Source organism: Marmota monax, unplaced genomic scaffold (genome assembly GCF_021218885.2).
Source record: "Marmota monax isolate L192 unplaced genomic scaffold, Marmota_monax_Labrador192_F-V1.1 WCK01_AAM20220418_F8-fsc00341, whole genome shotgun sequence".
NCBI lineage: Eukaryota > Metazoa > Chordata > Mammalia > Rodentia > Sciuridae > Marmota > Marmota monax.
The window spans coordinates 466,137-478,996 of NW_026694916.1; the positions used below are offsets into that span (position 1 = coordinate 466,137).

A 12,860-nucleotide genomic window follows, 5' to 3' on the forward strand; every position below is an offset into this window, starting at 1 on the left:
TGGACCTTAGACCTCTCTCTATCCAGGTCTGTGAAACAATACATTTCAATTGTTCTAAGCAGCCCCAGGAAGCAACTCCAGCTTCTTATCTGTCACCTTTGGTAGCAGGGTGGGTTTCAGTGGAGAGGAGATAGTGGGGGGGCCTGGGAAGGTTTCTCAGAGGAGCTGGGCCCTGTTGACAGGCGGTGGGGTCGGTGGGTGAGGGAGGGCAGAGGGACACACGCAAGGGACTGGGGACTGACCTCCAGGTCCATTCATGCTGGGTGTGGGGGTGAGAGGGCACTTACTTAGGGCTGGGCCTGACCAGGGAACACTGTGTTTGTTAATAGGCCATATACCCGTGGCTCTGGGGGGTGAGAGGGCATCTGCTGGGAAGGGCTGGGCTGAGGCCACAAAGCTCTTTCTCTAGAACACACACCCTATCCCAGCACCCCCAGTCCAGCAGCCCTGAGGGATGAGTCATTGAATCTCTGGAGAGGGAACAGGGAAGGATCAGATGCCTCTCAGAGCTGGCTGGGGACCAAGGGAACAGCTGATCCCAGGCCCAGACATGGGGGAAACCCCAGAATCCTGCAGAGCAGGGGCAGAGCCCTCCAAGCTCCCATGGCAGGAGGGGGAGACGGAGGTCAAGATCAACGAGGCCCAGCATGTAGCAGGTGGGAAGAGGCCAGAAGACGAGGAAGGAGGTGGGGAGGGGAAAAGGAAGGATGAGAAGGAGAGAACCCAGAAAGAGGAAATGGAGCCAGGCACGGTGGCCACACCTGCAATCCCAGCGGCTCCGGAGGCTGAGGCAGGAGGATCAGGAGTTCAAAGCCAGCCTCAGCAACTTTGCGAGGCCCTAAGCACCTCAGAGAGACCCTGTCTCTAAATAAAACATAAAAAAGGGGGGAGGGCTGGGGATGTGGCTCAGTGGTAGAGCGCCCCTGGGTTCAATCCCTGGTACAAAATCAACTACCACCAAAAAGGGAATGGAGGAGAGAAGGGAGGACAGAGGATGAGAGGAGCCGGGAAGTTCCTCTCCACTGAGGCTCATGTCCGTGTCTCAGATGCCACCACCCAAAGCCCCAGAACCAAGGATTCAGCTCAGCTGTATTCCCTCCCATGCCCATGCATGTCCTCCTTAGACAACAGCTGGCTAGCAGGGACCGGCCCCCTCCTCTGGGCCCCTGCTGTTTCAGGAAGTGCACTCAAGGCAGGGCAAAGTCCAGGGTGGGTCTCTGGAGATGACCTCTACTGGGCTAGGCAAGAGAATTCCACTTCTAGCTCCGAGTCCCCTTTCTTCCTACCCAGATCCTCCCAAGGGGACAGTTCAAGGGGATGGAAACACTGAGCCCCTTGGGCTGGGTTTCTGCCTCGGTTTCCCTCCCTCCTTCTCTGGGGACAGGCAAGGGACAGAGGGAGCTCCTGATAGTCTGAACACAATCCACTGTCATTTCCTGCTGCCGTGAACCTGGTCTCCATGGCTGTGGAGCTCAAGGTAATTAAGTCCAGAAGAGCCTCTAGAGGCCCAACCCTTGTTTTTTCAAGGAAGACACAGAGGCCAGAGATAATGGAGTGGCCCATGGCACGTAGCTGGCTCCTGGCAGGATTAGAATCTGGGGCTCCTGAGACCCCGTCTTGTGACCATTCTCAGGGCACAAAGCAGGGGTGAAGTAATGCAGAAACGGTCAAGACAGATGTTAGAGGAAACAACTTTCAGGCAAAGTGTCTCATGGTACATGAAGAAGAAGACCCTGGGCAGAAGGGAGACATGCACGCCTGTGATCCCAGCCACTCGGGAGGCTGAGGCAGGAGGATTGTGAGTTCAAAGCCAGCCTCAGCAACTCAGCAAGACCCAAAGCAACTTAATGAGACCCTGTCTCTAAATAAAACATAAAAAGGGCTGGGGATGTGGCTCAGGGGTTAAGCACCCCAGGTTTAATCCCTGGTACCAAAAAGGAAGACCCTGGGGTGTTTGGTGCAGGCATGGGAGGTGAGAGGGAGTGGGACAGGGACATTCACAGAGTGTAGACAGGCTCCCGATGGAGCATCTGTCTTGTGCCAGGCATTGTGTCTGGCGTGTTCCGTTAGATCCTTGAAGCTGCCAGATCAACAAGCAGGTGTTTTGAACTCACCTGCTGGGAGGTAACAGGCTCAGAGAGGCCAACCCAAAGCAGGCTCCAAGGTCCCGTACTTACCAGAAAGGTTTCTGGGAGAGGAGGGGAGTCCAGGGGGCATAAGGCTGTGCCCTGGGTGGAGGGCGCCCCTCACCTGGGCCCTGGGGTGGGCAGGTCCAGGAGCAGGCTTGTGGGGACAGCATTGTCAACATTACTCACCCTGCTCAGCAGCAGCATGGTGGGGCAGGTGCCAGTGGGCGAGGAACAGGCAGAGCAGTACAGTTGCCAGCCTCGGCATTGGAACACGGAGTATCGCGTCTGCCCTTCACCCCTTATGGAAGCTGGCAAAATGAATTGCACCCGGGGAACCCCACAAATAAAAAGGGCCCGGAGACCTTTGAACTCCGAGACTGAAAATCTTGGAGCCAATCCAAACCTGAGTTAATCCAAGGATCTTCCCTCATGACTGGGGGTGCAGGGCCAAAGGGCAAAGGGAGGAGAACCCCTCCGTGGACGGGCAGTGCATAGGCACGCAGGCAATCAGATTTATCACCACTAGAGGGGCAGCACAAGGGGAGCTGAGGTACCCAGGGAGAACTGAGAAGACCCCCTGCCCCTCAGGAGAAAGGAGAGAGGTGAAATGACCCAAAGGACTAGGCCTGAGCAGGAGAGGAGGACAACCTGGGTTTCCCCCAGCCCCTGACAAGGACATCACATTCCTAAAGGCCTTCTTTACCCCATGGATGCTCCAGCAGGACATAGGGTACAGTTCCTGGCCAGACTCAGGCCAGACCCAACCCTGGGATGGCCAGGGGTCCTTGGGATATATGTTCAAAGGTAAACATGGCTTCCCCTGTGGCCATCTGGAGTGACCGCACCAAATCCTCAGGTGAGCAGAGCCAAGTGCTCACTCATTGGCCTTCTGGGGGCTCCCACCCCTCACTCCTTGGGCCTGAGGTCCCCAGAAACTGACCCTGAGCTTGTCCTCAGGCAGAGGTGGGCCTGGCCCTGCCCCAGCTAGAGCAGGAGAGAAGTTCATATCTAGATACAGGAAAGGACCCCTGACCTGGGAGGATTGCCTCCCTGCCCCGCCTCCCCCACCATCACCCCAACACCAGCCCTCAGACCCAGGCCTGCAGCCAGCCCCGTGGAGGGTGGGGGCAGAGGGGGAAGGAAAGCTCTGACGTCACTCTGCACTTTAAGAGCTGCTTTTATTAGAGGTAAATTCCAGACCGAGGAATCACCCAAGAGCAAACAAGACGGCAGGGTATCTGGAAACCTTGGGGCTCCTGGACAGAGGGGTGAGGGCTCCTGGCCAACCCCCTTCATGGCCCAGGGCAAGGGACCACTGGCCGAGTCCGCCACCCCTAAGCAGATCTGCAGGCCTGGCCTCGGCTTGCTCCTGACCACCCAGGGTTGCCTGCGGTGGGCCTCTCTCTGTTGTCCAAATCTGGATGGAGGGTGGGAGCCATATCCCTCACAGAGACGTCGTCACCACTTCTGGCTTCTGAATGTGGAGCTGGTGGAGAGAAGGGACAGGTGATGACAAGGGGCAGCCCCAGGGCTGGGTAAACTCCGGGGCTGGGACAAGCTTATCTGAGTCACCTCTGTGGTGGGGTCCACCTTCTCCAGGGAGGGTCGGAAGTGACTGTAGCCATTCTCAAGGCCAAATTTGTCCTCCTTCAGGTTCTTGCCTGTAGGGAGAGGTGTGAAGTGAGAGGGGATCAGGGAGGGGCTGGGAGACACAGGGGGTAGTTTCCAAAAAAAGAAAGAGAATCCTCCCACCATTCAGCACCCTGATGGGGTCTTGGGGGGTTTGGAGCTTGCCTGGGTAGCTGGCCCAGCAGGACCTAGGGACAGAAGGCAAGCTGAGCAGCAGCCCACCATCACATGACAGGGGTCAAATGTCATAGCCCAGGAAGTGGGGGTCACGGCCAGGGGCCTGGTGCACCATAGTACCATGTAATGAGATTATAGATTGGAACAGGAGGCAGCCACCTGACTCAGCAGGTGTCCCCAGTCTGCCCCACCCATAGCAACAGTAACCACAACAGGAAGAGCCCAGCTTGGCCAGGAATGCTGGGTTGTCCCCTTCCTTGTGTGGGGCAGACGCTCCCCCAGCCCTTTCCCTGTCTTAATGGGACTCTTCTGGGAGCAGGAAGTCCACCTCTGACCCATTGCTTGAAGAACCACACTCAACTCAGGTGGCACCTCCTCAGAAGCCTTTTCTGACCCCCACCCAGGCTGGGCCAGGCCTCCTCCGTGTTCCAGTCACGGGCTGGGCACCACCCTGCCATCTCACTTGGTTCAGTGCATGTCTGATACCGTTGCCAGGTGCTCTTTTGGGGCAGAAGCCGGCCCTCAGCACCCTCTGCTCCACTGTGTACAGGGCAGAGCGTGATGGTGGGCTGCTGTGTCAGAAAGAACTGGGAAGCCCGGGAGGCTGGGCTTGCTCAGGGGCAGGGCAGGGCAGAGGCCAGCCACACTCTTGGGGAAGAGGCTATGGAGGCAGGGACAGGGGCAGACATGGCACGGGGGCCTCCTGAGCGACTCTGGAGCCAGAGTCAGCTAAAGGACTAGGAGGCTTCCTGGAGGGGCCAGTGTCTAAACCAGATCCTGGAAACAGACTGGGATCGGGGCCTGCAGAGTGGGAATGTTCTAGATGGTGCCCCAGCATGTGCAAAGGCCAGGAGGGGCAGGGTGGCGGTGCAGGACCCAGCAATCCGATAGGGAGAAGCTGAGAAGACGGAGGGTCACCGAGACTCTCCCTCCAGGTTTGCCCGACCCATGCCCTGACGACAGGTACCTTCCCAGATGTCTGTGTTCTGGAAGGTGCCAGGGATGTCTCCTCTCTGCCACTCCTGAGAAGGATCGTACTCTTGCCTGTTAACAGAAGTGTGGTGAGCAGAGGGAAGCAGGGAGGTCAAGGAGGGGGCTCACCGGGCCCTACCCCTGGGCTTCCCCTAGGGGACTGTCACGGCCACAGCCCTGAGTCAGGGAGGGCCCTGCAGTGAATGAAGAAGTTCAACATGACCTCCCCACCCTCTGAGGGCCCTGGCTGGGCTTGCTGGGTGCCCCTCAGTCCCCTCAGTTCCTTGACTCTGTGATGGGGACATTGCAATAGGGTCAGGGTGGATCCCTCCAGCTACAGACCTGGGGCCAGGTGCTGCACCCAGTATTTCACCTCAATCTTTGCCCGAGTGTCTTATTCTATTTATAGCTGGGAAAGCAGGACCGAGCTGGCTCGTTCCCAGCTAACCAGTACAGCTAAGCTGCTCAGGGGCCGGCCAGGTGATGATAAACTGCAAATGATCTCATTGCACAATCTAACTCCAGGGCTTAAGTTTTTGTTTCCATTTCTTGGCCTAACAGATGTATCCAAAGGCCCTGGGCTGGAAGGGGCCCTGCACCCCGTCTGGCCTCCGCTGGCCTCTTTGTCTGGCTGAATGAAACAGAGCCTCAGGACCTTGGCTGCCCAGGGTCCCTTCTCTCCTTCTGTCTCCTCTCTCTGGGCCCACTGTGCCGTCCCCACTGCTCACCTGTGCAGTTCCCTCTGGGATCGACCAAGGAAGATGGTCAGGATGACCACTACGATCAGCATCACCGCCACCGCAGCGGCCACTATCCCATACACGAGATTCTTGCTGAGGCTCAACTCACAGGACTCTCCCCAGTGCCAGTGTGTGTTCGTGTTCGGGCACCTGGGGACACACACAAACTCAAACCAGTCCACAGGCATCCCTCTGGTCAAGGAGGGCTAATCTCCAAAGCAAACATCAATTCCAAAGCTGGGGACAGAGACTGGGTACCCAGAAAGCCTGCCTCCTAAAAGTCAGGGACTCAGGGCCAGCAGAACAGGAATTCTGAAGATTAGGGCTCAGAGGGATCCCAGGGAACTGGGCAAGTTGGCCCGGGCAGTGAGGTTTACCCATCTAATCTCCAAGTAGCTGGCATCTGATGCGCTTGTTATCTTGTTTTAGATTTTATACTTTAATTTATGGTCTTGGGAACTTAAGTCTAGGCCACAGCTGAAGGTGATAATGGTACCACAGCGAGATAACATGAGTGACAGTCACAGAGACAGGGGAAGGGGGGAAGTTGACCGGCTGAGCTTTATCAGGAAGGGGATGGCTTGGCCACAGATGCCCTACTCTACAATGTGCCCATCCTTGACTCTCATGGGGGTGAGGGACGATGGTAGAGGGAGAAGACATGGAGAGGAGGAAGGAGAAGGTGCCTTCCAAGCTTGGTCACCTCCACCTGACCCATGGGAGTGGACAAGGGTGGGGAGGGCCTTTCCACCAGGAGAGGGTGGGTGCTCACAGGCATCGGGGGCCACTCCGATGCAGCTGGCACTCGCCCTGGTTACAGTTGAGTTGCGACTTTGTCCCTGGGGTGCACTTGGTCACGCAGGCCAGCCTTCCATCCAGTTCGTCCACGTAGTAGAATTGGCCGTAGCCCTGGGCAGCTCCCCGGGCGCATTGCTCTGGAGGTGAGGGGCGGGCAGTGGGTGTCAGCCTGACTACAGCTCCCCTCCGACTCCAGGCTCACTGCCCACACCCCAGCCCCTTCTGTCCACCCGAGATGCTCACCCTGGGGGTCATAGCCCAACTTCACATCCTCTTCCACCTTAGTGGCCTCTGAGTTGTAACACAGTATGGAAGCTGCCAGGGACGAGGGAGAAGAAAACCAAGAGAAATGCTTCCTTCCACCTCCACGGGTGTAGCCAGGGCTTCCCAATCTCTACCACACCTTCCTCACTGGGCCAGCACCAGAGGGGTGGTGGCCCATCCCCGGATATGCAAAGGGCCTGTGGACAGGCTCAAGGGGAGCCATTGAGGGTAATGAAGGCAAGAAGGAGGTTGGGGGTCAGGGGAGGTCCCCGGACCTGGGTTCTAGATTTCTCTACATGAGGCTTCGGGAGTCGGGGAGCAGGAAGCCAAGACCGAGACCCCCTTTACCACCCATGCCGAGGAGTTTTGAGGGAGCCTACTTTGACACTTGAGAACATCGTTCTGGATCTCTCTGGTTGCATTTGTGATCTTGGCCTTCACGATATTTTTGAGGTTCTGGAAGTGTGTCCGAAACTCTGAGGTATAGTTGGTCTCCAGGACCACGTCATTTTCCACCACGATGCTGCCGTTGCTGGAATGAGGAGTTGTTTCCTCAGGTCCCCGATGTCACCCACCCGCCCAGCAAGGGAGGCTCCCCCTCGAAGAAGCAGGAGGAGAAATGGGGGACAAAGTAGCCCCAGAGACAGGGAAGAAGAGAGTTCCTCTCTTGAGCTGCTAACCATCGAGGAGGCAGTGGAGCAAGACCAGGTAAGGTCCAGAAAGAGCAGCAGCCACTGTAATGTCCACGGGTGGAATCCATCTCTGTGAACCCAGAGGTGCCTTATGTGGAAGCTGGCTGGGGGCGGGGGGCGGAGGGAGGAATGAAAAGAGAGGGGGTAGATCTCATGAAAATAGAAAGAGACTGATGGAGAAGAGAAGGAGATGGGGGAGGGGAGCAGAGGGCCTGGACAGCAAGATCACCAAATCATACGTGTCCATGTAGGAACGCACCACCGGGAGCCTGCCTATGTATGTGATGATAATGCACGGATTAAAATAATAATAATAATAATAATAATAATAATAATAATAATAATGGAAGGGAGGTTGGTAGGAGTAGAGCAAGTGGATGAGGGAAGGAAGGAGGGATCACAAAGGAAATGTACTGGAGAATGAGATTAATAATATGATTTTTTTTTCTAGAAACAGAACCCAGAGGCCTTTGCAACTGAGCCACATTCTCAGCCTTTTTTATTTTATTTTTTTGAGACAGTTTCTCACTGTGTTATTTAAGGCCTCGCTAAGTTGCCGAGGCTGACCTCAGACTTGCAATCCTCCTGCCTCAGCCTCCTGAGTCACTGGGATTATAGGCATGCACCACCCAGCAGATTGATCAAATTATGTTATGACTGTGGTATAAGGAATCACACTATTATGTATCATGATAATGCACCAACAAAAGGTAAATTAAGACTAAAAATAAAACTGAAGGTTGTGGTGCACACCTGTAATCCCAGTGACTCAGGAGGCTGAGGCAGGAGGATCAAGAGTTCAAAGCCAGCCTCGGAGACTGTGTTTCCATCAGGGCTCTTCAGAGTTCAGTCCCTATCAGCCCATGGCTGGGCTGGGGCACTCGAACCTGGACACAGCCACACCACACTCCGACTTCTTCTCTGTTCTTCTCCTTGTCCCAGCACAGAGCACCCCATACCCCAGCATCCCAGAATCGTGGCCGATCCTCATCAGTTCCTCTTCCACCCCCAATAACAGACACCCGTCATCCTCTGGGGCTGGTCCTGCCTCCCACGACCTTTCCCACTGAACTCCTTTTCTCCTGACTGTCACCTCTCTGGTCTTTACCACTTTCACCTCCAGTTTAGACCCCTGGGCACCCATTCTCCACCCTGAGCAGTCTGCCCTGAAAGTCAGATACTCCCCATCACGGCTGGACCTGTAGACGCCTCAGGTCTAACTAACCTGGCACCCGCCAGGTCTCCAACCTCGTCCCAATGCGCCTGCTCTTCCCCAGGCCGCCAGCCAACTTGAGCACCTTTACGTTCCTGGAATCTTGCCCCCTCTCTCTCAACTCTGGGCTCCTTGTCCTGGTCTCTGCCCTTGGCTGTCCCTCTCTCCCCCTCCCTGCCCTGGCCCTGCCTCGCTCCCCCTCATCCCTCAAGGTTTGATTTAGTCGCCCCATCTCCCAGGAAGAATCCTCCTATCTCCCCAGGCTTGCTTTCAGGACCCCTCCGGTGCCACCCCGAGGGTCCCTGACCCCACCTCTCTCCAGACTGCACAGCCACTGTGTCACTCTGAGCTCCAGGAAACTGGGACTCATGTGCTCCCGCCATCTAGCACAGGGCTGGCTTTTAATAAAAGTTTGTTGAGTGAATGAAGGATCAAGTGTCAATGGATAATTTATCAAGAATCAATGAACAAGTAATGAAAGAGCTAACAAAAGATTGAATCATTGAATGGAGGCATGGACTCCTCGGGTGTGGCCCAGCCGGGGGTGGACATGCTAACCATTCATGACGGAGGAGGCAGGACAGCAGGGCTAGAGAGAGGGGCTCCCTACAGCGTATAAACCTGCCCCCCAACATACTTACAGCAATCTCCTGATGATCACCTCTCTGTATTCAGAAAGGTCCTTCCCCATGTAGACTTTGTTCATCTGAAAGAAACCGCTGAGATCACACAGGGCCCCAGAGTGCAGAGGCCACGACGCCCCCATCTCCTGGCAGCCCCAGGCTCTCTCCTGCGGGGCCCACAAGCGAGAGGACAGAAAGGCACAGGAAGCCCACTCTGCCAGACACGTGCAGGGTGGGTGGGGTTCCTGGGTGGAGGCTATCAGAGGGTCCCCTCTTGAGACTTGGGAGACAGAGAGGCCCATGAGCTGCAGAGCACGGGTGAGTCCCCCTGCCCTGCACCCCTGGGCCCCTGCTCTTACCTCCTGCTTGAAAAGTTCTGTGAAATTCTGGTATGCCTGGGAGGATGTGTTATTCAGGTCATTTGTGAAGTTCCTGTGAATCACTTTCACTATCACCGTTACGGTGGCATTGAGGACGTCTGGGACTTCTGTGGGGGACAGGCCACACTGTGCATGAGAGAACAACCTCCCCGAGTACCTCTGGGGACTGGTAAATTCTCTGCCTCTGGGTCTCATGGCAGTGAACCAAGTGGGTTAGGACCAGAGGATGGGAAAATCAAGAGTCAGGTGGGGTCACTGAGACTTCTGTCCCTGGTCTCCCAATCCCATGAGAAGCTAGTGGCCAGGATTGAGACCCAGAGGGAATTAAGTGGAAGACTCCAGGAAGTTGGGAGATAGAAACCCCCTGATGGAATGGGCAGGAGAACTAGCGAAAAGGCCCCTAAAGATGGTGGCTGAAGGTTCATGTCCTACCCGAGCTGTAGCCTGGACAAGTCTCATCATGGCCTCTGCCTGCCCAGCAAGGACATGGCCAGTACTTCCAACACCACCATCTTATTTTAAGCGCTAAGGGGCCTGGAAGGATCTGTAGGTCTCAGAGGTCATTACCTATGGGGAAGGAATACAGGAGGGTCTGGCACTGGTAACCAAAGTAGCCTTGGGGACAGACGCATTCTTTTCCATTCCAATGTCCACCGTTGTAGCAATCCACTGTGGAGGGACAGAATTCCTGTAGGTCATCAAGGAAGCCCGAGGAGCAGAAACACTGGCTCCCAGCCAGGTCTCAGCATGCAGGCATTACATTAAAGAGAAAGATAGAACAAGATGATCCTGCAGCCACTGAGGACCCTCAGGTTCCACCCTGTCCCCAGAGTAAGTAGGGGAAGGAGGAGACAGGCTGAGAGCAAGGAAACAAGAAATAGACAAAGAAGAGCCCTGAGAACCCCAGAAGGACACCAGCTATCAATGTGGGTGACAGGCATGGTGGCCAGAGAGAGCGGGAAAAGTGGAAAATGACAACGGGAACAGGTGATCAGAGCACGGGACACACAGATGACACACACAGAGACGCACCTGGTGGCAAAGAGGAAGAGCTGGTGGTCATGGAAGTGGAGTGATTGCTGGTGAATGCAGGACCAGCGGTGGAATTGGTTGGGAACACGGGGGCTGGGGATGAAGCAGAGTGAGGAGAAGAAAAACCAGGAGAACTTGTAGGAACAGAAGCATTAGAGACTGCTGAGAAGGAGGACATCGAGAAAGAACTCCAAGAGGTGGCATGGAGGACCGTGGTTCCAGAGCTGCGAGGTGGTGCCGTCGTGTATCCTGAACCTGGGCTGCTGGGGAAGGCTGTCCATCTTTCAGTCGAGACCGTGGTTTGGGACGTATAAGATGGCACCGTGGTGTGGTCAGAACCTGGGATGCTCGGCAAGGCTGTAGATCTTTCAACTGACACGGAGGTTTGAGAGACATCCAAGGGTGGTCTAGAGTGGGTTGAACCAGGGCTTTTCTGGGAGGCTGTGGATCCTTCTGGAAGGATGGTGACTGGGGAGGCTTCTGCTGGTGCTGTCGAGTGAGCTGGTTCAGGGCTGGTCTGGAGGCTGGTCTGTCCTTCAGTCTGGACTGTGGTCTGAGAGCTGTCTGCTGGCTCTGCTGTGTGTGCTGAAGCAGGGCTGCTTAGATACCTGGTAGTTTCTCTGGTTGGAATAGAGGTTTGTGAGCTGGGGGATGTCACTCTTGTGGGTTCTGACCCTGGGCTGCTTGGGAACACACTTGGTCCTTCAGAAAGGGCGGTGCTTTGAGAGCTGTGAGATGTAGGTGTCACGTGTGCTGAATAGGAGCTGCTTGGCGAGGTTGTAGATGCGTCTTTCAGGACTGAGGTTTGGGAGGTGTCAGGTGACACCGTTGTGGGTCTTGAACCTGGGCTGCTTGGGAAAGGTGTAGATCCTTCAGACACCAACGTAGTTTTGGGGCTGTCAGACAGCATTGCTGTGCGTGCTGACCCTGAGCTGCTTGGCAAGGTGGTAGATCCTTCAGGCCCAGGTGTGGTCTGGGAGCTGTCAGCTAGCTGGGTCGTGTGGGCTGAACCAAGGCTGGGCTGGAAGGCCGTGGATCCTTCAGTTAGGACAGTGGCTGGGGTGGTGTCTGCTGGCTCTATTGTGTGAGCTGACGCAGGGCTGCTGGGGAATCCTGGAGATGCCTCCTTTGGAACTGTGCTTTGGGAGTTTTCAGATGCTGAAACTGGGCTGCCTGACAAGGTCGTTGATCCTTCAGATGTGGCTGAAGTTTGGAGGCTATAGGGTGGTGCTGGAGTGTGTGCTGAACTTGGGCTACTTCGCAACATTGTCCATCCTGCAGATATCACAGTGGTTTGGGAGCTCTCTGTTGCCACCGCTGGGTGTGCTGAACCTGGGCTGCTTGGGAAGCCCGTGGATCCTGCACCCAGATCTGGGGTTGGGGTGCTGTCTAATGGCAGTGTGATATGGGCTGATCCAGGGCTGCTCAGGAAGGTTGACGATCCTCCTGTGTGGACAGTAATTAGGGAGCTGACAGGTGACAAGGCTGTGGGGGCTGAGCCTGAGCTGCTCATTAAGGTGGTGGATCCTCCAGCCTTCACAGTCTGGGAGCTGACTGATGGCAGTGTAGTGGGGGACGACCCAGGGCTTGTTGGGGAAGCTGTCGATGCTTCAGTGTGGAGAGTGGGCTGGGAGCTGCCTGATGGCATCAATGTGCTCACCACACCTGGGCTGCCCTGGGAGGTTGTCCCCCCTTCGGCAGGGACTGGGGTTTGGGAGATATCCATGAGCCCTGTGGTTTGCCCCACACTTGAGCTGCTTGGCAGGGTGGTGGCTTCCTGGGTCAGAGCTGTGGTTTGAGAGTTATCAGTTGGCACTGTTGCTTGTGCTGACTTGGAGCTGCTTAGGAAAGTGGTTGACCTTTCATCTGGGAGTGTGGTTGGGGAGCTGTCTGGTGGCGCTCTGGTGTGTGCTGATCCAGGGCTGCTTAGCAAGGCCGTGGACCCTCCCGACTGCACTGTCACTGGGGAGCTCTCCGTGGGCTCTGCGGTGTGTGCTGGGCCTGAGCTGCTTGGCCTGGCTGTAGACACATCAGGCAGGACCATGGGCTGGGAGCTGTCAGAGACCACTGTGGTGTGCTCTGACCCTGGGCTGCTTGGAAAGGAAGTAGAGCCTCCCAGCACCCATGTGGCTTGGGGGCTGTCAGAAGTGACTGTCATGTGTGCTGAATTGGAGCTGCTTGGCAGGGTTGTTGACCCCTCTGTTTGGAGTG

The 12,860-nt window shown here is 56.0% G+C and overlaps 1 protein-coding gene and 1 long non-coding RNA gene across 2 annotated transcripts; both read right to left on the reverse strand.

Annotated features, from left to right (window-relative positions):
* Nucleotides 1-3,288: 3,288 nt before the first annotated feature.
* On the reverse strand, nucleotides 3,289-3,793 carry LOC124081043 (uncharacterized). Its single transcript, XR_006847935.1, has 2 exons — nucleotides 3,702-3,793; nucleotides 3,289-3,615 (listed from the first exon to the last, which is right to left on the reverse strand). It is a non-coding gene; the product is annotated as an uncharacterized LOC124081043 (long non-coding RNA).
* A 1,056-nt stretch (nucleotides 3,794-4,849) lies between these two features.
* Nucleotides 4,850-10,680, reverse strand: LOC124081029 (mucin-12-like). The gene is made up of 9 exons (XM_046427151.1): nucleotides 10,650-10,680; nucleotides 10,185-10,286; nucleotides 9,597-9,724; nucleotides 9,256-9,320; nucleotides 7,090-7,241; nucleotides 6,689-6,760; nucleotides 6,420-6,582; nucleotides 5,636-5,797; nucleotides 4,850-4,979 (listed from the first exon to the last, which is right to left on the reverse strand). The coding sequence occupies exons 1-9, from the start codon at nucleotides 10,678-10,680 to the stop codon at nucleotides 4,850-4,852; spliced, it is 1,005 nt and encodes a 334-aa protein (XP_046283107.1).
* Between the last annotated feature and the right edge of the window lie 2,180 nt (nucleotides 10,681-12,860).